The sequence below is a fragment of the Lichenostomus cassidix genome, unplaced genomic scaffold (genome assembly GCF_008360975.1).
Source record: "Lichenostomus cassidix isolate B80296 unplaced genomic scaffold, HeHo_3.0 HiC_scaffold_34, whole genome shotgun sequence".
Classification (NCBI taxonomy): Eukaryota; Metazoa; Chordata; class Aves; order Passeriformes; family Meliphagidae; genus Lichenostomus; species Lichenostomus cassidix.
This window is the reverse complement of record NW_028147431.1, coordinates 150,848-174,351: the sequence shown is the minus strand read 5'-3', so window position 1 is coordinate 174,351 and position 23,504 is coordinate 150,848. Positions and strand designations below refer to the sequence as shown.

At 59.4% G+C, this 23,504-nt stretch overlaps 1 protein-coding gene and 2 long non-coding RNA genes across 5 annotated transcripts; 2 read left to right on the top strand and 1 right to left on the bottom strand.

The window, feature by feature from the left end:
* The first annotated feature begins 214 nt into the window (after nt 1-214).
* Nucleotides 215-1,181, top strand: LOC146423037 (uncharacterized). 2 transcript variants are annotated; one of them, XR_014847737.1, is made up of 2 exons: nt 215-461; nt 493-1,181. It is a non-coding gene; the product is annotated as an uncharacterized LOC146423037 (long non-coding RNA). The 2 variants fall into 2 exon arrangements; XR_014847738.1 differs by having other exon boundaries at nt 221-277.
* Nucleotides 582-1,512, bottom strand: LOC146423036 (uncharacterized). 2 transcript variants are annotated; one of them, XR_014847741.1, is made up of 2 exons: nt 857-1,512; nt 582-789 (listed from the first exon to the last, which is right to left on the bottom strand). It is a non-coding gene; the product is annotated as an uncharacterized LOC146423036 (long non-coding RNA). The 2 variants fall into 2 exon arrangements; XR_014847742.1 differs by having other exon boundaries at nt 948-1,512.
* A 2,815-nt stretch (nt 1,513-4,327) lies between these two features.
* LOC146423035 (polyunsaturated fatty acid lipoxygenase ALOX15B-like) lies at nt 4,328-22,412 on the top strand. The gene is made up of 16 exons (XM_085045295.1): nt 4,328-4,675; nt 6,325-6,586; nt 7,290-7,374; nt 8,072-8,320; nt 10,044-10,144; nt 11,687-11,859; nt 13,419-13,562; nt 14,634-14,828; nt 16,092-16,178; nt 16,920-17,089; nt 18,187-18,308; nt 19,002-19,102; nt 20,025-20,195; nt 21,265-21,449; nt 21,553-21,754; nt 22,041-22,412. The coding sequence occupies exons 1-14, from the start codon at nt 4,511-4,513 to the stop codon at nt 21,442-21,444; spliced, it is 2,205 nt and encodes a 734-aa protein (XP_084901421.1). The 5' UTR covers nt 4,328-4,510; the 3' UTR covers nt 21,445-21,449; nt 21,553-21,754; nt 22,041-22,412.
* The last annotated feature ends 1,092 nt before the right edge of the window (nt 22,413-23,504 follow it).

Below are 23,504 nucleotides of genomic sequence, written 5' to 3'. Positions count from 1 at the left end.
GTACCCCAGAAATACCCCAGTTGGGTGCTGTTACTGGTCTGTACTGGGGGCCGTTACTGATCTGTTACTGGTCTGTACTGGGAGCTGCTATTGGTCTATACTGGGTGCTGTTACTGGTCTATAATGGGAGCCATTACTGGTCTCCATTAAGAGCCATTACTGGTCTATACTGGGTGCTGTTACTGGTCTATAATGGGAGCCATTACTGGTCTCCATTAAGAGCCATTACTGGTCTATACTGGGTGCTGTTACTGGTCTATAATGGGAGCCATTACTGGTCTCCATTAAGAGCCATTACTGGTCTGTACTGGGTGCTGTTACTGGTCTGTACTGGGACACATGACTGGTGTATATTTGGAGCTGTTACTGGTCTATACTGGGAGCTCTTACTGGTCTCCATTAAGAGCCGTTACTGGTCTGTACTGGGAGCTGTTACTGGTCTATACTGGGAGCCATTAGTGGTCTGTACTGGGAGCTGTTACTGGTATTAAGAACCATTACTGGTTTATACTGGGAGCCGTTACTGGTCTCCATTAAGCATCATTATTGGTCTGTATTGAGTCTTTACTGGTCTATACTGGGAGCTGCTATTGGTCTATACTGGGACCTGTTACTGGTCTATACTGGGTGCTATTACTGGTCTGTACTGGGAGACATGACTGGTGTATATTGGAAGCTGTTACTGGTCTGTACTGGGAGCTGTTACTGGTCTATACTGGGAGCCGTTACTGGTCTCCATTAAGCATCATTATTGGTCTGTATTGAGCCTTTACTGGTCTGTACTGGGAGCTGCTATTGGTCTATACTGGAAGCCATGACATGTATATTGGGAGCTGTTACTGGTCTATACTGGGACTGTTACTGGTCTGTACTGGAAGCTGTTACTGGTATTTATTAAGAGCCATTACTGGTCTATACTGGGAGCTGCTGTTAGTCTATACTGGGACTGTTACTGGTCTGTACTGGGAGCCATTACTGGTCTCCATTAAGCATCATTATTGGTCTGTATTGAGCCATTACTGGTCTATACTGGGAGCTGCTGTTAGTCTATACTGGGACTGTTACTGGTCTGTACTGGAAGCTGTTACTGGTATTTATTAAGAGCCATTACTGGTCTGTACTGGGAGCCATTACTGGTTTATACTGGGACTGTTACTGGTGTCAATAAAGGTTTCAATGGATCAGTGTGTGTGAGTGGGGGAAGGTCATACTGGTCATACTGGTCATACTGGTTGTACTGGTTGTACTGGGCAGAGGTGGTGTAACTGGGATGTAACTGGGACTGGGAGCTGGGCTCACTGGGGATACTGGGAGGTAACTGGGATGGGGGCTGGGCATACTGGGAGGTAACTGGGACAGCGACCAAGCCCAGCGCTCCGGACTGGGGGCTTTACTGGTTCAAACTGGACTGGAACTGGTCATACTGGTGGTCCCAGTGCTGCATCAGAGGGGAACAGGGAGCTGGGCTGGGATGTACTGGAGTGGAACTGGGGTGGAACTGGGGTGGACTGGGATGGACTGGGATGAAACTGGGGTGGACTGGGGTGAACTGGGATGGACTGGGATGAAACTGGGGTGGACTGGGATGGAACTGGTGTGAACTGGGATGGAACTGGATGGAACTGAGATGGAACTGGATGGAACTGGGATGGACTGGGATGGAACTGGGGTGAACTGGGATGGAACTGGGGTGAACTGGGATGGAACTGGGGTGAACTGAGATGTACTGGTGTGAACTGGGATGGAACTGGAGTGAACTGGGATGGACTGGGATGGAACTGGGGTGAACTGGGATGAACTGGGATGGAACTGGTGTGAACTGGGATGGAACTGCAGCAGGGCTCAGACACAGTGGTGCAACTGGGATGGAACTGGGATGAACTGGGATGAACTGGGATCAGACCCAGACGCAGTGGCGCAACTGGGGTGAACTGGGATGCAACTGGGTTGGGGCCCAGCTCCAGTGGGTGAACTGGTATGGAACTGGGATGGAACTGGAATGAAACTGGGATGGAAATGGGGCAAGGCCCAGCCCCAGTGTCGCAACTGGGATGTAACTGGGGTGAACTGGGATCAGACCCAGACGCAGTGGCGCAACTGGGATGAACTGGGGTAGGGTTTAGCCCCAGTGTTGCAACTGGGATGTAACTGGGCTTAACTGGGATATACCTGGGGTAGGGTTTAGCCCAGTGGGTGAACTGGAATGGAACTGGGATGGAACTGGGATGGAACTGGGATGGGGGTTGGCGCCAGTGTTGCAACTGGGATGAACTGGGATAGAAATGGGGCAAGGCCCAGACCCAGTGTCGCAACTGGGATGTAACTGGGGTGAACTGGGATTCAGCTGGGGTGGGGTTTAGCCCCAGTGTTGCAACTGGGATGTAACTGGGGTGAACTGGGATGTAACTGGGGTGTACTGGGATTCAGCTGGGGTGGGGCTCAGACCCAGTGGGTGAACTGGAATGGAACTGGGATGGAACTGGGACAAGGTTCAGCTCCAGTGTCGCAACTGGGGTGAACTGGGATACAACTGGGGTGTAACTGGGGTGCAACTGGGGTGAACTGGGATGCAACTGGGGTAGGGTTTAGCCCCAGTGGGCAAACTGGGATGGAACAGGAATGGAACTGGGATGGAACTGGGATGGAAATGGGGCAAGGCCCAGCACCAGTGTCGCAACTGGGATGAACTGGGGTGAACTGGGATTCAACTGGGGTGGGGGTCAGCCCCGGTGTTGCAACTGGGATGAATTGGGATTGAACTGGAATGGAACTGGGATGGAGCCCAGACCCAGTGGGCAAACTGGAATAGAACTGGGATGCAACTGGGATGCAACTGGGATAGGGTTTAGCCCCAGTGGGTGAACTGGAATGCAACTGGGATGGAACTGGAATGCAACTGGGGCGAGGCCCAGCCCAAGTGATGCAACTGGGGTGAACTGGGATGCAACTGGGGTGGAGCCCAGACGCAGTGGCGCAACTGGGATGTAACTGGGATGCAACTGGGGTGGGGTTTAGCCCCAGTGGGCAAACTGGAATGGAACTGGGATGAACTGGGATACAGCTGGGGCGGGGGTCAGTTCCAGTGTCGCAACTGGGATGCAGCTGGGGTGCAACTGGGGTGGGGCCCAGACGCAGTGGCGCAACTGGGATGGAACTGGGACAAGTTTCAGCTCCAGTGACGCAACTGGGATGAACTGGGGTGAACTGGGGTGAACTGGGGTGCAGCCCAGACGCAGTGGCGCAACTGGGCTGAACTGGGGTGAACTGGGATTCACCCAGGGTGGGGGCCAGACCCAGTGGGTGAACTGGAATGGAACTGGGCTTAACTGGGATACAGCTGGGGTGCAGCCCAGACCCAGTGGTGTAACTGGGATGTAACTGGGATGGAACTGGGGTAGGATCTAGCTCCAGTGGGCAAACTGGGATGGAACTGGGATGGAACTGGGGCAAGGCCCAGCCCCAGTGTTGCAACTGGGATTGAACAGGGATGAACTGGGATTCAACTGGGGTGGGGCTCAGAGCCAGTGGGTGAACTGGAATGGGACTGGGATGAACTGGGACAAGGTTCGGCTCCAGTGATGCAACTGGGGTGAACTGGGATGCAACTGGGGTGGAGCCCAGACACGGTGGTGCAACTGGGATGTAACTGGGGTGAACTGGGATACAACTGGGGTGGGGGTCAGCCCCAGTGGGTGAACTGGAATTCAACTGGGACGGAACTGGGATGAACTGGGATGGAACTGGGCTGGGGGTGGCTGACGCAAGCAGGGCTGGAACTGGTCGGACTGGGCCCAGTGGTGGAACTGGGATGGAACTGGGAGGGAACTGGGAGGGAACTGGGAGGGAACTGGGAGGGAACTGGGACAACCCCAACATTCCTGGGGGCCCAGGAGTGCCCTGACCGGCTGAGGGACTGGGATGGACTGGGAGGGACTGGGAGGGGAGTGGGAGGAACTGGGATGGACTGGGAGGGGAGTGGGAGGGAACTGGGAGGGAACTGGGAGGAACTGGGACGGACTGGGGCAGGATCAAGGCCATCACGGAGCTGCAGGACCCCAGGAGCGCCTGAGGACCCCCAGGGACCCCCGAGAGACCCCCAAATCCCCCTAGGGACCCCCAAAATTCCCCCGGGGACCCCCAGGGACCCCAAAACCCACCCCGGACCCCAAGGGACCCCCCAGAGACCCCTAGGGATCCCTAAATTCCCCCTGAGACCCCAAAACGCCCCTAGGGACCCCCGAGGGACCCCTAAATCCCCCAAGGGACCCCCGAGGGACCCCTAAATCCCCCCCGGGGACCCCCGAGTGACCCCTGGGTGACCCCCGAGGGACCCTAAAACTCCCCCAGGGACCCCAAAACCTCCCAAGGGACCCCTGAGGGATCCCCAAGGACCCCCGAGTGACCCCTGGGTGACCCCCGAGGGACCCCAAAACCTCCCCAGTGACCCCAACTTCCCGCCAGGACCCCCGAGTGACCCCCGGGTGACCCCTGGTGGCGCTGGCGTCGCGCGATGTCGCCGGGCGGGGGAGGGGCTCGGTACCGGCTGGGGGTGACCACGGGCCCGCAGTGGGGGGGTGGCACCCTGGGCACTGTCACCCTGCGCCTGGAGGGGACACTGGGGGTGGCACCGCCTTGTCACCTCAGCTGGCCTCGGCACCGACTGCGGCCCGGCTCCGTGAGAACTGGGGGGACTGGGGGGGACTGGGAGGGACTGGGAGGGACTGGGAGGGAGTTGGGGGGCACTGGGAATAGACTGGGAAGGAACTGGGGGAAACTGGGATGGACTGGGAAGGGGTTGGGGGTACTGGGAGGAACTGGGGTCAGTGGGGGGACTGGGAGAGGATTGGGGGGGACTGGGAGGGACTGGGAGGGACTGGGGGACACTGGGGGACACTGGGGGACTGGGGGGAAAATGGGAGTGACTGAGGGGCACTGGGAGGGACTGGGTGGAGACTGGGAGGAACTGGGAAGGGTCTGGGGAGGACTGGGGGACAGTGGGGGACACTGGGAGGGGACTGGGGGGACTGGGAAGGGGTTGGGGAGGACTGGGAGGGAAATGGGAGGGACTGGGAGGCACTGGTGGTCATTGGGAGGGGACTGGGGGACACTGGGGGACACTGGGAAGGGACTGGGGGACACTGGGGGACACTGGGAAGGGACTGGGGGACACTGGGGGACACTGGGAATGACGGGGGGGGACAGGGGGTGACTGTGGGTGACATAAGGTGTGACCCGGGGCGGTGACAGGGAGGTGACACATGGATGTCCCCAGACCTTGTGGGTGCAGCTGATGTCCCCGGGGGGGGGTGGCAGAGGTGACAGAGGGGTGACACAGGTGTCACACAGGTGTCCCCATGTCCCCAGACACTGTGGGTGGAGGTGACACAGGTGACACAGGTGACACACAGATGACACAGATGACACGGGTGTCACAGAGGTGGCGCACAGGTGACACACAGATCACACACAGGTGACACACAGATTAAACAGGTGACAAAGGTGACACACAGGTGTCCCCATGTCCTCAGACACTGTGGGTGGAGGTGACACAGGTGACACAGGTGACACACAGATGACACAGGTGTCACACAGATCACACACAGGTGTCACACAGGTGTTACACAGGTGTCACAGCACTGTCCCCTGTCCCCAGACACTGGCTGGAGGTGACACAGGTGACACACAGGTGACACACAGATCACACACAGGTGTCACACAGGTGTTACACAGGTGTCACAGCACTGTCCCCTGTCCCCAGACGCTGTGGCTGGAGGTGACACAGGTGACACAGGTGTCACACAGGTGTCACACAGATCACACACAGGTGACACAGGTGTCACACAGGTGTCACACAGGTGTCACACAGATCACACACAGGTGTCACACAGATCACACACAGGTGACACAGGTGTCACACAGGTGTCACACAGATCACACACAGGTGTCACACAGGTGTCACAGCACTGTCCCCTGTCCCCAGACGCTGTGGCTGGAGGTGACACAGGTGACACAGGTGTCACACAGGTGTCACACAGGTGTCACAGCACTGTCCCCTGTCCCCAGACGCTGTGGCTGGAGGTGACACAGGTGTCACACAGGTGACACAGGTGACACACAGGTGTCACACAGGTGTCACACAGGTGACACAGGTGTCACACAGGTGACACACGGGTCTTACACAGGTGACACAGGTGTCACACAGGTGTCACACAGGTGTCACACAGGTGTGGTGTGTGTTGTGGTGTGGTGGGGTGGGTGTGGTGGGTGTGGTGTGGTGTCACACAGGTGTCACACAGGTGTCACAGCACTGTCCCCTGTCCCCAGACGCTGTGGCTGGAGGTGACATCCCCGCGGCCCCTGGGGACTCTGCTGCGCCTGCGGCTGCACAAGGAGCCACTGCTGTCCCTTGTCCCTGACCGCTGGTTCTGCGCCCTCGTCACTGTCACCGGGCCACTCCCTGGGGACAGCGGGGACAACGGGGACACCGCTGGGGACAGCCCTGAGGACAATGGGGACATCCCCATGGCCACCTTCCCCTGCCACCGCTGGCTGGAGAGCGGCGAGCTGGAGCTGCGTGAGGGGACAGGTATGGGGACACTGGGGACATCAGGGACATTGGGGATGTTGGGGGCATTGGGGGGACTGGGGACATTTGGGGACATTGGGGGCGTTGGGGACATTGGGGACATTGGGGACATTGGGGATGTTGGGGACATTGGGGATGTTGGGGACACTGGGGATGTTGGGGACATTGGGGGGACTGGGGACATTGGGGACATTGGGGGCGTTGGGGGCATTGGGAGTGTTGGGGACATTGGGGACATTATGGGGACATTGGGGACAATGGGGACATTGGGAGTGTTGGGAGGGAACTGGAGGCACAGGGGAGGTGTGGCCTCATGTCCCCAGTGTCCCCAATATCCCCAATGTCCCCAAATCCCCAATAGTGTCCCCAGTGATGTCCCAAATCCCCCAATATCCCAATATACCCAGTGCCCCCAATGTCCCCAATGTCGCCAATGTCCCCAATGATGTCCCCAACGCTGTCCCCATGTCCCCAACACTATCCCCAATGTCCCCAGTGCTGCCCCCGCTGTCCCCAATGATGTCCCCAACGCTGTCCCCGTGTCCCCAATGCTGTCCCCGATGTCCCCAACGCTGTCCCCATGTCCCCAACGCTGTCCCCATGTCCCCAACGCTGTCCCCATGTCCCCAATGCTGCCCCCGCTGTCCCCAATGATGTCCCCAACGCTGTCCCCGTGTCCCCAACGCTGTCCCCATGTCCCCAGCCCGCACTGCCCGTGAAGCTGCTCGGGAGCCTCAGCTGCTGCAGCAGCGCCAGGAGGAGAGGAGAGAGCGCCGGGAGACCTTCCAGTGCGGACTGGGATGGACTGGGAGGGAACTGGGAGGGACTGGGAGGGACTGGGAGGGACTGGGAGGGAACTGGGAGGGACTGGGAGGGAACTGGGATGGACTGGGAGGGACTGGGATGGACTGGGAGGGACTGGGAGGGAACTGGGAGGGACTGGGATGGACTGGGAGGGACTGGGATGGACTGGGAGGGACTGGGATGGACTGGGAGGGACTGGGAGGGAACTGGGAGGGACTGGGATGGACTGGGAGGGAACTGGGCAGGAACTGGTGGTCACTGGATAGTCACTGTTGGTCACTGTTGGTCACTGTCGGTCACTGTCGGTCACCGATGGTCATTGTTGGTCACTGATGGTCACTGACGGTCCCTGATGGTCACTGATGGTCACTGTCGGTCACTGATGGTCACTGTTGGTCACTGATGGTCACTGATGGTCACTGTCGGTCACCGATGGTCACTGATGGTCACCGATGGTCACTGTTGGTCACTGTTGGTAACCGATGGTCACTGACAGTCACTGGCGGTCACCGATGGTCACTGATGGTCACCGATGGTCACTGTTAGTCCCTGATGGTCACTGATGGTCACTGTCGGTCACTGATGGTCACTGTTGGTCACTGATGGTCACTGTCGGTCACTGTTGGTCACTGATGGTCACCGATGGTCACCGATGGTCACCGATGGTCACTGTGTCCCCAGGTGGGCTCCCTACGCCCCGGGCTGGCCGTGGTGTCTCCGGGCACTGCCACCCTCCCTGTGCCCGTGGCCACCTCCACCCGCGGCGTCCCCAACCGCGACGTCACCGCCGGCGTCCCCGACGATGACGTCACCGGAGCAGATGACGTCACATGGCTCGATGACGTCACAGGCCCCGCCCCCCGAGCTGTCGCCCACCCTGAGCTTCCCCCTCGCCCACCGAGCCCAACTGGCCGCCCGCGCCGGAGCCGCGTCAGTGCCACCGCGGGGACAGCGGGGACATCCGGGGGCATCGGGGACATTGGGGACAATGGGGACAGCAGGGACATTGAGGGGCATCGGGGACATTGGGGGAATTGAGGGTCATCAGGGACATTGGGGACAGGGGACAGCGGGGACATTGGGGACATTGAGGGGCATCAGGGACATTGGGGACACAGGGGACAGCAGGGACAGCAGGGATATTGAGGGGCATTGGGGACAGCGGGGACATTGGGGACATCAAGGGGCATCAGGGACATTGAGGGGCACTGGGGTCATCGAGGGTCATCAGGGGGCATTGAGGGTCACCAAGGGTCATCAAGAGTCCCCAAGTGTCACCAAAGGTCATCGAGCATCACTGAGGGTCCTCAAGTGTCATCGAGCATCTGTGAGGTCCCCAAAGGTCACCAAGGGTCCCCAAGGGTCATCGAGGGTCCTTGAGGGTCATCGGGGTCTCCAAGGGTCACCGAGGGTCATCAAGGGTCATTGGGGTCTCCAAGGGTCATCAAGGGTCCCCAAGGGTCATCGAGGGTCCTTGAGGGTCATTGGGGTCACCAAGGGTCACCAAGGGTCATCAAGGGTCGCAGCCACGCCCACCCATCTCTGTCCTTGGGTGTCCCCAAGTCCCCACCCTGCTGTGTCCCTTCTCCAGCCCCGTGTCCTCCAATGTCCCCAAAACTCCCCAATGTCCCCAATGTCCCCCCAGTGCCCCCAATGTCCCCCCAATGTCCTCCCACATCCCCATGTCTCCAATAATGTCCCCAATGTCCAAATGTCCCCAATGTCCCCCCATATCTCAATGTCCCCCGCATCCCCAATGTCATCCCCATTGTCCTGATGTCCCCAATGTTCCCAATGTCCCTGATGTCCCCAATGTCCCCTCGATGTCCCCGATGTCCCCAATGTCCCCAATGTCCCGATATCCCAATGTCCCTTCGATGTCCCCAATGTCCCCCATGTCCCAATATCCCCAGCGATGTCCCCAGTGATGTTCCCAATGTCCCCAAAACTGCCCAATGTCCTGATATCCCCAATGTCCCCAAAACTCCCCAATGTCCCCTTGATGTCCCCAATGTCCCCTTGATGTCCCCAATGTCCCCAATGTCCCCAGCAATGTCCCCAATATCCCCAATGTCCCCAATGTCCCCAATGTCCCCAATGTTCCCAATATCCCCAATGTCCTCTGCAATGTCCCCAGCGATGTCCCCAGTGATGTCCCCAGCGATGTCCCCAATGTCCCCAGTGATGTCCCCAGCGATGTCCCCAGCGATGTCCCCAGCGATGTCCCCAATGTCCCCGATGTCCCCAGCGATGTCCCCAGCGATGTCCCCAGCGATGTCCCCAGTGTCCCCAGCGATGTCCCCAGCGATGTCCCCAGCGATGTCCCCAATGTCCCCAATGTCCCCGATGTCCCTGATGTCCCCGATGTCCCCAGCGATGTCCCCAATGTCCCCAGTGTCCCCAGCGATGTCCCCAGCGATGTCCCCAGCGATGTCCCCAGTGTCCCCAGTGATGTCCCCAGCAATGTCCCCAGCGATGTCCCCAGTGATGTCCCCAGCGATGTCCCCAGTGTCCCCAGCGATGTCCCCAGCGATGTCCCCAGCAATGTCCCCGTGTCCCCAGTGTCCCCAGCGATGTCCCCAGCAATGTCCCCAGTGATGTCCCCAGCGATGTCCCCAGCGATGTCCCCAGCGATGTCCCCGTGTCCCCGCAGGCAGATCCGCATTCGGCTCCGGGGTCTGCGCTCGGGTGGCTCCTGGAGCAGCTTTGGGGACATTCGGGAGGCTCTGGAGGCTCCAGGGACCCCCATCAGCGGTGGGTCACCTCCCCCTCACACTGGCTGTCCCCAGGTGTCCCCAGGTGTCCCCAAATGTCCCCAGGTGTCCCCAGGTGTCCCCAAGCCAAACTCCCCCAAATCTTCACCAAACCCTCTCCGTCTTACCCCAAAATCCTCCCCAAATCCCCTTTTTACCCCAATTTAAGCCCCCAAATGCCCCTAAATCCCCCTAAATCTCCCCCAAATCCCCCTCTAGGCCCCCCAAATCCCCTTTGACCTCAACTTAAGCCCCCAAATTCCCCTAAATCCCCCCCAAATCCCCCCCAGACACCCCAAATCCCCCCAAAATCCCCTTTTTATCCCAATTTAACACCCCAAATTCCCGCTAAATCCACCCTAACCCCAAATCTCCCCCAAATCCCCTTTTTACCCCAACTGCATCCCCAAACTGCCCCAAATCCCCCCAAATCACCTCAAACCCCTCAAATCCTCTGATCCCCTAACTTCCTTACTGCCCCAATTTAACACCCAAATCTCTCCCAAATCTCCCCGGACACCCCAAATCACCCCTGATCCCCCAAATCATCCGTGATCCCAAATCCCCCAAAGCCCTTTACAATTTAGCACCCCAAATCCTCTAACCCCTCCCAAATCACCCCAAATGCCCCAAATCCCCAAAATCCTTTTAACCCAATTTAACACCCCAAATCCCCCTCTAACCACCCCAAATCACCCCAAATGCCCCCCCCCAAATCCTTTTAACCCAATTTAACACCCCAAATCACCCCAAATCCCCCCCAAATCTCCCCGGACACCCCAAATCACCCCTGATCCCCCAAATCCCCCAAAGCCCCTTTTACCCCAACTTAACACCCCAAATCCCCTCTAACCCCCTCCCAAATCACCCCAGACCCCCAAATCGCCCCAAAATCTCCTTTTACCCCAATTTAACACCCCAAATCTCCCCCAAATCGCCCTCTAACCACCCCAAATCACCCCAAATCCCCCTCTAACCACCCCAAATCACCCCAGACCACCCCAAATCCCCTCAAAATCCCCTTTCACCCCAATTTAACACCCCAAATTGCCCTCTCACCATCCCAAATCACCCCAGATCCCCAAAATCCCCTTTTCACCCCGATTTAACACCCCAACCTCCCCCAAATCGCCCTCTAACCACCCCAAATCTCCCCAAATCTCCCCAAAGCCCCTTTTACCCCAATGTAACACCACAAATGTCCCCCAAATCCCCCTCTAACTACCCCAAATCACCCCAGACCACCCAATGCCCCAAAATCCTTTTACCCAATTTAACACCCCAAATCTCCCCAAATCCCCTCTAACCACCCCAAATCCCCCAAATCGCCCTCTAACCACCCCAAATCACCCCAGACCACCCCAATCCCCTCAATCCCTTTCACCCCAATTTACCCCCAAATCCCCCAAATCTCCCCAGACACCAAATCTTCTCAAATCCCCTCTAACCACCCCAAATCCTTTTCCCCCAATTTAACACCCCAAATCCCCCAAAACCCCTCTAATCCCCCAAAATCCCCTTTTCACCCCGATTTCCCCCCCAGAGTACGTGGTGCAGCACTGGCAGGAGGACGCGTTTTTCGGGGAGCAGTTCCTGAGCGGGGTGAACCCCGTGCTGCTGCGCCGCTGTCCCCAACTGCCCCCCAAGTTCCCTGTCACCCCCGCGATGGTGGCACCCAGCCTGGGCCCCGGGACCTCGCTGGCCAGGGAGATGGAGGTGAGAGACCCCAAAATCCGGGGAACCCCAAATCCGGGACCCCAAAATCCCGGGAACCCCAAAATCCCCCAGAACCAACCCCAAAATCCCCCAGAACACCAAAATCACCTGTGACCCCAAAATCCCCAAAACCCCAAAATCCCCCAATCCCCAGTTTCGGGGTCTCAGGGTTTTTGGGGTGTCCCCAATTTTGGGGTCTCAGTTATTTTTGGGGCAATCCCCATGTTTTTGGGGATCCCTATTTTCTGGATCTCAGGGTATTTTTTGGGGCAAACCCCATTTTTTGGGGATCCCCAATTCCGGGGTCTCAGTTATTTTCGGGGCGCAGGGTTTTTTGGGGATCCCCAATTTCAGGATCTCAGTTATTTTTTGGGGGGTGTCCCCATTTTTTGGGGTGTCCCAATCTTTTGGGGGATCCCCATGTCCGGGATCTCAGGGTATTTTTTGGGGCAATACCCATGTTTTTGGGGATCCCCAATTTTGGGGTCTCAGTTATTTTCGGGTCTCAGGGTTTTTGGTGTCCCCAGTTCAGGGATCTCAGTTATTTTTGGGGTGTCCCAATTTTTTGGGGTGTCCCCAATTTTGGGGTCTCAGCTATTTTCGGGGCACAGGGTTTCTGGGTGTCCCCAATTCCAGGGTCTCAGGGTTTTTGGGGTGTCCCCATTTCCGGGGTGTCCCCATGTTTTCGGGGATCCCCAGTTTTGGGGTCTCAGAGTTTTTGGGGATCCCCATTTCCTGGGTCTCAGTTATTTTCGGGGTCTCAGGTTTTTGGGGGTCCCCAATTCCGAGGTCTCAGTTATTTTCGGGGCGCAGGGTTTTTGGGGTCCCCAATTCCGAGGTCTCAGTTATTTTCGGGGTGTCCCCATGTTTTTGGGGATGTCCCCATGTTTCTGGGTTGTCCCAATTTTGGGGTCTCAGTTATTTTGGGGTCTCAGGCTTTTTGGGGATCCCCAATTTCGGGGTCTCAGGGTTTTTGGGGATCCCCAATTTCGGGGTCTCAGGTTTTTGGGGTGTCCCAATTCCTGGGTCTCAGTTATTTTGGGGTCTCAGGGTTTTTGGGGATCCCCAATTTCGGGGTCTCAGGGTTTTTGGGGATCCCCAATTTCGGGGTCTCAGGTTTTTGGGGTGTCCCAATTCCTGGGTCTCAGTTATTTTGGGGTCTCAGGGTTTTTGGGGATCCCCAATTTCGGGGTCTCAGGGTTTTTGGGGATCCCCAATTTCGGGGTCTCAGGTTTTTGGGGTGTCCCAATTCCTGGGTCTCAGTTATTTTGGGGTCTCAGGGTTTTTGGGGATCCCCAATTTCGGGGTCACAGGGTTTTTGGGGATCCATAATTTTGGGGTCTTAGGTTTTTGGGGGTCCCCAATTCCAGGGTCTCAGTTATTTTGGGGGTGCAGGGTTTTTGGGTGTCCCCAATTTTGGGGTCTCAGTTATTTTGGGGGTCCCCAATTCCTGGGTCTCAGCTATTTTGGGGTCTCAGGGTTTTTGGGGATCCATAATTTCGGGGTCTCAGGGTTTTGGGGTCCCCAATTTTGGGCTCTCAGCTATTTTGGGGTCGCAGGCCGGCCGGCTGTTCCTGGCCGATTACGCCATGCTCGAGGGTCTCCCCACGGGTGACATCGGGGGACATCGCCAGTTCGTGGCTGCGCCCCTCTGCCTGCTGTGGCTCAACCCCCGCGGCCAGCTGCTGCCCGTGGCCATCCAGGTACCCCCGCTGTCCCCAAGTGTCCCCAAATGTCCCCAGATATCTCTATGTGTCCCTGTGAGAGCCCCGTGTGTCCCCAAATGTCCCTCTGTGTCCCCAAATACCCTCCGTGTCTCCCCGGTGTTCCCAAATGGCCCCAAATGTCCCCAAGTGTCCCCAAATGGCCCCATGTGTCCCCTGGGACCCTCCTGTGTCCCCAAATGTCCCCAGGTGTCCCCAAATGGCCCCATGTGTTCCCAACTGTCCCCACATGTCCCCCTTTGCCCTCTGTGTCCCTTGCTGTCCCCAAATCATCATTTCCTGGGGGGTCCAACTGTCACCCCCCCCGGTGTCAGTCATGTCCCCAGATGTCCTCCTGTGTCCCCCATGATGTCCCCGTGTCCCCATGATGTCCCCATGTCCCCAAGTCCCCCCATCCCTGTGTCCATCCCAGTGTCCCTTGTCCCCCACATCCCCCCCGGTGTCCCCTGTTCTGCTGACCCCCTGTGTCCTTCACACCCCTATGATGTCCCCAAGGTGTCCCCAAGGTGTCCCCATGTCCCCAGTGTCACCCCCATCCTCCCAGTGTCCCCCTGTCCCCCCTTGTTTCCCATGTTCCCCTGGTGTCCCCCCTGTCCCCCTCATCCCCCCAGGTGTACATCCCTCTGGTGTCCATGTCCCCAAGATGTCCCCATGATGTCCCCATGATGTCCCCATGATGTCCCCATGATGTCCCCATGATGTCCCCATGATGTCCCCATGATGTCCCCACATCTCCCCATGGCCCCCCAGTGTCCCCTGTCCCCTCTGACCCCGCTGTCCCCTCATTGTCCCCACTGTCCCCATGTCTCCCCAGTGTCCCCTGTCCCCCCATCCCCCCTGTCCCCTCTGACCCCATTGTCCCCTCAGCTGTCCCCTTAGTGTCCACTGTCCCCTCTGACCCTGCTGTCCCCCCAGTGTCCCCTCAGTGTCCCCTCTGACCCCGCTGTCCCCTCAGCTGTCCCCTCTGACCCCACTGACCCCTCAGTGTCCCCTCTGACCCCTCTGACCCCTCAGTGTCCCCTGTCCCCTCTGACCCCGCTGTCCCCTCAGCTGTCCCAGCACCCTGGCCCGAAGTCCCCGATCTTCGTCCCTGGTGGCCGCGGGTGGCCTCTGGCCAAGCTGTGGGTCAGAGGAGCTCACTTTGTCCTGCACGAGATGGTGACACACCTGCTGCATGGTCACTTCCTGGCCGAGACCTTCGCCGTGGCCACCCAGCGCCTGCCGGCCGCTCACCCCGTGCACCAGGTACCCCAAAATCCCAATCCTGACCCCAAAATGTGCTCCCTGACCCCAAAAATATCCCCCAAAACCTTCACCTGCCGGCCGCTCACCCCGTGCACCAGGTACCCCAAAATCCCAGTTCTGACCCCAAAATCCCAGTTCTGACCCCAAAATCCCAATTCTGACCCCAAAAACTGCTCCCTGACCCCAAAAATGACCCCCAAAACCTTCACCTGCCAGCCGCTCACCCCGTGCACCAGGTACCCCAAAAATCCCAATTCTGACCCCAAAATGTGCTCCCTGACCCCAAAAACTGCACCTCGAAATCCTAACCCCGAAATCCCAATTCTGACCCCAAAAACTGCAACCTGACCCCAAAAATATCCCCAAAACCTTCACCTGCTGGCTGCTCACCCCATGCACCAGGTACCCAAAAATGTGCTCCCTGACCCCAAAAACTGCACCCCGAAATCCCCACCCCAAAATCCCAATCCTGACCCCAAAAATATCCCTCAAATCTGTCACCTGCCGGCCGCTCACCCCGTGCACCAGGTACCCTGAAATCCCAATTCTGACCCCAAAAACTGCAACCTGACCCCAAAAATATCCCCAAAACCTTCACCTGCCGGCCGCTCACCCCGTGCACCAGGTACCCCAAAATCCCAATTCTGACCCCAAAATCCCAATCCTGACCCCAAAAATGTCCCCAAAATCCTTCACCTGCCGGCCGCTCACCCCGTGCACCAGGTACCCCAAAAATCCCAATTCTGACCCCAAAAACTGCAACCTGACCCCAAAAATATCCCCAACGTCCCCAATATCCCCAATATCCCCCATGTCCTGGATGTCCCCATTAATGTCCCCAATGTCCCCAATGTCCCCATTAATGTCCCCAATGTCCCCATTAATGTCCCCAAAGTCCCCAATGTCCCTATTAATGTCCCCAATGTCCCCAATGTCCCCAATGTCCCTATTAATGTCCCCAATGTCCCCAACATCCCCAATGTCCACGATGTCCCCAATGTCCCAAATGTCCCCATTAATGTCCCCAACGTCCCCAATGTCCCTAATATCCTCAATGTCCCAATGTCCCCTATGTCCCTAGTGTCCCCAATGTCCCCAATGTCCCCATTAATGTCCCCAATATCCCCAATGTCCCCAATATCCCCAATATCCCCAATATCCCCAATGTCCCCAATATCCCCAATGTCCCCAATATCCCCAATGTCCCCAACGTCCCCGATGTCCCAATGTCCCCGATGTCCCCAATGTCCCCAATGTCCCCAGCTCCTCCTCCCCCACCTGCGCTTCACCTTCCACATCAACATCCTGGCGAGAGAGACTCTGCTCAACCCTGGTGGCATCATCGACCAGGTCAGTCCTGCGCCGCTGTCACCTGCTGTCACCTGCTGTCACCCACTGTCACCCGCTGTCACCTGCTGTCACCTCTGTCCCACCTGCTGTCACCTGGGTCTCCCCGGTGTCACTGGGATACCTCAGATCCCCTCGGTGTCACCCAGCTCCCCCTAGGGACACCTGAGTGTCTGGGGAACCCCTCAGTGTCACCTGGACATCTAGTGTCACCTCAGTGTCACACCCTGGTGGCCCTCAGGGTCACACGGACATTTGGGTCCCCTCGGTGTCACCCACACACCCTGGACCCTTCATGGTTGCCCTGGGGACACTGAGGGGTGGTGGTGACATCCCCAGGCCACCTTGGTGGGACGGGAGGGGACACTGGTGCTGGTGGCACTGAGGGGTGGTGGTGATGTCCCCAGGCCACCTCGGTGGGACGCGAGGGGACGTTGGTGACCCTGGGGACACTGAGGGGTGGTGACGTCCCCAGGCCACCTCAGTGGGACAGGAGGGGATGTTGGTGGTCCTGAGGACACTGAGGGGTGGTGACATCCCCAGGCCACCTTGGTGGGACACAAGGGGACACTGGTGGCACTGAGGGGTGGTGGTGATGTCCCCAGGCCACCTCGATGGGACAGGAGGGGATGTTGGTGACCCTGGGGACACTGAGGGGTGGTGATGTCCCCAGGCCACATCAGTGGGATGGGAGGGGACACTGGTGACCCTGGTGGCACTGAGGGGTGGTGGTGATGTCCCCAGGCCACCTCGGTGGGACGCGAGGGGACGCTGGCGCTGGTGGCACGAGGGACAGCGGCACTGACGTACTGCGAGCTCTGTGTCCCCGACGACGTGGGGGAGCGCGGCGTTGGGGACATCCCGGGGTATCACTACAGGGACGACGCCATGGACATCTGGGGGGCCATCGAGAGGTGGGGACAGCAAGAGGGGACAGTGGGGACATCTGGGGGGCCATCGAGAGGTGGGGACAGCGGGATGGACAGTGGGGACAATGGGGACAATGGGGACAATGGGGACAGTGGGGACATCTGGGGGTCCATTGAGAGGTGGGGACAGCGGGAGGGGACAGTGGGGACAATGGAGACCTCTGGGGGGCCATCAAGAGGTGGGGACAGCACGAGGGGACAGTGGGGACAATGGAGACCTCTGGGGGGCCATCGAGAGGTGGGGACAGCGGGATGGACAGTGGGGACAATGGGGACAATGGGGACAATGGGGACAGTGGTGGGGGGGCAGCAGGAGGGCAGGGTGTGGAGGAGTGGGGACAGGGGGGACAATGGGGACAATGGGGACAATGGGATGGGGACATGGAGGTGGGGATGGTGGGGACAATGGGGACAATGGGGACAGCAGGGAGGGGACGGGGCAACAGGGACAATGGGGACAATGGGGACAATGGGGAGGGGACAGGGAGGTGGTGAGGGTGGGGACAATGGGGACAGTGGGGACAATGGGATGGGGACAGGGAGGTGGCAAGTGTGGGGACAATGGGGACAATGGGGACAATGGGACAATGGGAACATGGGGACAATGGGGACAATAGGGACAATGGGAACATGGGGACAATAGGGACAATGGGACAATAGGGACAATAGGGACAATGGGACAATGGGACAATGGGGACAATGGGGACAATAGGGACAATGGGACAATGGGGACAATGGGGACAATGGGACAATAGGGACAATAGGGACAATAGGGACAGTGGGGACAATAGGGACATGAGGACAATGGGGACAATGGGGACAATAGGGACAATAGGGACATGGGGACACATGGAGATGAGAATGGTGGGGACAATGGGATCGGAACATAGCCATGGGGACAATGGGGACGGGGACAATGGAGATGGCAGGGGTGGGGACAACGAGGCCATAGCAGTGTGACATCAGCCATGATGGGGACAGACATGAGGCACCAGGCTGGGGACAGTGGGACAAGGAAAGGGGGACAGGCTGTGTGGGTGGCCTTGTCCCCACGTGTCACCGGTGTCCCCGCGGTGTCCCAGCTACGTGGAGGGGATTGTGTCACTTTTCTACGCCGGGGACACCGAGGTGGCCGAGGACGAGGAGCTGCAGGACTGGGTGGGTGAGATCTTCACCTACGGCGTCCTGGGCAACGAGGAGACAGGTAGGGGACACCGGGGTGACATCACGGTGACATCACGGTGACATCACGGTGATGGATGATGGCCACCATCGTGGTCACGGTCATGGCCACGCCCAGGGCTGGTCACATGCTGGGGGAAGCCTGTGGTGGGTGATGTCATTGTGGCGGGTGACATTGCCATGTTGGGTGACATCACCACGTTCGGTGACATCGCCACGTTCGGTGACACCTCTGTGGTGGGTGAGGTCACTGTGGTGGGTGACATTGCCATGGTGGGCGACGTCATCGTGGTGGGTGACACCCCCTATCAGGTGACAATCCCATCAGCTGATGTCCCCTGTGTCCCCCCTGTCCCCTCTGTCCATCCGTCCCCTCTGTCCCCTCTGTCCCCTCTGTCCATCCATCCCCTCTGTCCCTCTGTCCCTGTGTCCCCTCTGTCCCCTCTGTCCATCCATCCCCTGTGTCCCCTGTGTCCCCTCCGTCCCCCCTGTCCTCTCTGTCCCCTCTGTCCCTGTGTCCCCTGTGTCCCCTCTGTCCATCCGTCCCCTGTGTCCCTCTGCCCCCTGTGTCCCCTCTGTCCCCTCTGTTCCCTCCATCCCCTCTGTCCATCCATCCATCCATCCCCTGTGTCCCCTGTTTCACCTGTGTCCCCTCTGTCCATCCATCCCCTGTGTCCCCTCTGTCCCTGTCCCCTCTGTCCCCGTGTCTCCCCAGGTTTCCCGTCCAAGCTCTGCAGTCGCCCCCAGCTGGTCAAGTTCCTCACCATGATCATCTTCTGCTGCTCCGCCCGGCATGCGGCCGTCAACAGCGGCCAGGTGGCACCTGGGGACACCTGGGGACACCTGGGGACACCTGGGGACACTGGGGGACACCTGGGGACACTTGGGGACACCTGGGGACACCTGGGGACACGAGGGGGGTGGGGAGACCTGAGCCTGTGCATCGGGCCAGTTGTAGCCACCAACCCCCCTGGGTGGCCATGGTGGTCACAGGGATGTGACAACCCTGAGTGACCACAGTGGGCCCTGAGTGACCTCAGAGTGACCCAGGTGACCCCAGTGGGACCCGAGTGACCTCCCGGTGCCCTCTTGGTGGCCACAGTGGTCACAGGGATGTGGCAACCCCTGAGTGACCTCAGTGGGACCTGCATGACCCCAAGTGGGACCTGAGTGACCTCAGAGCGACCCAGGTGACCCCTTGGTGGCCACAGTGGCCACAGAGATGTGACAACTCCTGAGTGACCTCAGTGGGCCCTGAGTGACCTCAGAGTGACCTGAGTGACCCCAGTGGGACTCGAGTGACCCCAGTGGGACCCAGGTGACCCCGAGTGGGACCTGAGTGACCTCAGAGTGACCCAGGTGACCCCTTGGTGCCCTCTTGGTGGCCACAGTGATCACAGGTATGTGGCAACCCCTGAGTGACCTCTGTGGGACCTGAGTGACCACAGTGGGACCTGAGTGACCTCAGAGTGACCTCAGTGACCCTAGTGGGACCTGAGTGACCGCAGTGGGACCCAGGTGACCCCTCGGTGGCCTCTTGGTGGCCACAGTGGCCATGGGGATGTGACAACCCCTGAGTGACCCCAGCAGGACTCAGGTGACCCCAGTGGGACCCGAGTGACCCCAGCAGGACCCTGGTGACCCCAGTGGGACCCGAGTGACCCCAGCAGGACCCAGGTGGCCCCGGGGAGGTTTTGGGGTCCGATGACCCCCGAGTGACCGCTGTCCCCTCCCCCAGTACGACTACGCGGCCTGGATGCCCAACACGCCGGGGACACTGCAGCGGCCACCGCCGGCCAGCGAGGACGAGGCCACCGAGGAGCTGCTGCTGGGGACACTGCCGTCCCCCGAGGCCACCGGAGCCCTGCTGGCCCTGCTGAGCGTCGTCAGCTACGAGGGGGGGGAGCTGGTGAGAGGGGACGGGGGACAGCGGGGACAGGGGGGATGGGGACATTGGGGGGGATGGGGACATTGAGAGGGGACTGGGGGACACAGGGACATTGTGGGGACAGGGACATTGCGGGGACAGGGACATTGCAGGGGATTGGGACATTGGAGGGACACAGGGACATTGGGGATATGGGGACATTGTGGGGACAGGGACATTGTGGGGACAGGGACATTGTGGGGACAGGGACATTGCAGGGGATTGGGACATTGGAGGGACACAGGGACATTGGGGACACAGGGACATCGTGGGGACAGGGACATCAGGGGGTGGCAGGACCCCCATGGGACCCCATGACTCTTACAGGGACATGGTGAGGGGGGACACAGGGACATTGTGGGGGGTGATGACCCCATGGGGACAGGGACACTCTGGGGTCATGACCCACATTGTCACTCCAGTCTGGGGTTCCCCCTGGTGTCCCCTTGTCCCCAGAGGCCCTTGGGGTCACTGTCACAGGACCTGCTGACCAGGGTGGCCATGTCCCCCATTGTCACCCCGGTTTTGGGTGATGTCCCCCTGCTGTCCCCTTGTCCCCAGCGTCCCCTGGGGTCACAGTCGCAGGACCTGCTGGGCCACTCTGGGGTCATGACCCCCATGGTCACCCCTGCTGTCCCCTTGTCCCCAGAAGCCATTGGGGTCACTGTCACAGGACCTGCTGACCGGGGTGGCCATGTCCCCCATTGTCACCCCAGTTTTGGGTGATGTCCCCCTGCTGTCCCCTTGTCCCCAGCGTCCCCTGGGGTCACGCTTGCAGGACCTGCTGACCGGGGTGGCCATGTCCCCCATGGTGACCCTGGTTTTGATGTCCCCCTGCTGTCCCCTTGTCCCCAGCGTCCCCTGGGGTCACAGTCCCAGGAGCTCCTGGGACACTCTGGGGTCACGACCCTGCTAGTGACTGCAGTTTTGGGTGATGTCCCCCTGCTGTCCCCTTGTCCCCAGCGTCCCCTGGGGTCACAGTCGCAGGACCTGCTGGGACACTCTGGGGTCATGACCCCCATGGTCACCCCTGCTGTCCCCTTGTCCCCAGCGTCCCCTGGGGTCACGCTCGCAGGACCTGCTGACCGGGGTGGCCCCGCGGCGCCTGCTGGCCTCGTTCCGGGAGCGCCTGGCCGCCATCTCCAGGAGGATCCAGGAGAGGAACGCGGAGCTGGAACTGCCGTACCCTTACCTGGAGCCCACCTGTGTCACCGAGAGCATCTCCATCTGAGCCAGGTGGCACCAGGTGGCACCGACAGCATGCAGGTGGCACTGCCGTACCCTTACCTGGAGCCCACCTGTGTCACCGAAAGCATCTCTATTTGACCCCTGTCACCAGGTGTCACCAGGTGTCACCAACCCCTTCCAGGTGCCATACCCTTACCTGGAGCCCACCTGTGTCACCGAGAGCATCTCCATCTGAGCCAGGTGGCACCAGGTGTCACCAACAGCATCCAGGTGTCACTGCCGTAACCCTACCTGGAGCCCACCTGTGTCACCGAGAGCATCTCTATTTGACACCTGTCACCAGGTGTCACCAGGTGTCACCAACCCCTCCAGGTGGCACTGCCATACCCCTACCTGGAGCCCACCTGTGTCACCGAGAGCATCTCCATCTGAGCCAGGTGGCACCAGGTGTCACCAGGTGTCACCAACCCCTCCAGGTGTCACCAGGTGTCACCAACCCCCTCCAGGTGTCACCAACCCCCTCCAGGTGGCACTGCCATACCCCTACCTGGAGCCCACCTGCATCCAGGAGAGCATCTCCATCTGACCCCTGTCACCAGATGTCACCAGGTGTCACCAGGTGTCACCAATAGCGTCCAGGTGTCACCAACAGCATCCAGGAGAGCATCTCCATCTAGCCACCTGTCCCCAAGGCCAGCAGGTGTCACCAACAGTGTCCAGGAGAGCCTCTCCATCTGTCCCCAGCAGCCCCTAGGTGTCCCCAACGGTCCCTAGGTGTCACTAGTGGCCCCCAGGTGTCCCCAAGGCCACCGGGGTGTCCCCAACCCTCTCCAGGATGTCCCCAACTCCCCTGGACCATCCCCAGCCCACCCATGGTGTCACCATCTCGTTGTCCTCTCACCCCAAGATGTCCCCAACCTCCTTGGGCCACCCCCAGGTGTGTCCCCTTGGATGTCCCCAACCCTCTCCAGGGTGTCCCCAACCTCCTCCGAGGTGTCCCCAACCCTCTTAGACCACCCCTGTGTCCCCAGTGTCCCCTTGGATGTGACAACCTCCCCGTGTCACCTCCCTTGGTGTCCCCAACCCCTCAAGATGTCCCCAACCTCTTCATGCCACCTCCAGGTGTGTCCCCAACATCCCCCTGGTGTCCCTTCCATCCCTCCTGGGTGTCCCCAAGATGTCCCCAACCTCCTCAGATGATCCCCAGGTGTGTCCCCAATGTCCCCTTGGTGTCCCCAAGCTCACCTGGCCCCGCCCACCTCAATAAAAACCCTCAGGTTCCTCTCCAGGTGTGTCTGTGATGTCACCTCAGACACCGACTGACCTGCCCAGGTGTCGCCGTGGCCACCAGAACACCAACGTGGCCACCAAAAATCTACTATGGCCACCACAACCCAACTATGGCCACCATAGACCTTACATGGCCACCAAAAACCTTCCATGGCCACCATAAACATTCCACGGCTGCCATGACTCAACCATGGCCACCATGACCAACCCATGGCCACCATGGTCAACCTATGGCCACCATGACCAACCCATGGCCACTGTCACTCAACCATGGCCACCACAACCCAATCATGGCCACCATGACCCCACCATGGCCACCATGACCAACCCATGGCCACCATGGCCAATCTATGGCCACTATGACCAACCCATGTCCACCATGGCCAATCTATGGCCACCGTCACTCAACCATGGCCACCAGGACACCAATATGGCCACCAAAAATGTCACATGGCCACCATGAGCCCCACCATGGCCACCACAGACCTTCTATGGCCACCACGACCCCAGACACCAATTGACCTGCCCAGGTGCCACCGTGGCCACCAGGACACCAACGTGGCCACCAGAAATACACCATGGCCACCACAACCCAACCATGGCCACCATAGACCTTCCATGGCCACCAGGACGCCACCATGGCCACTATGACCCCAGACACCGATTGACCTGCCCAGGGACCACCGTGGCCACCACAGACATTCCATGGTCACCACAACGCAGCCATGGCAACCATGAACCTTCCATGGCCACCATGACCCAACCACAGCCACCATGACCAATCCATGGCCACCAGGACGCCACCATGGCCAC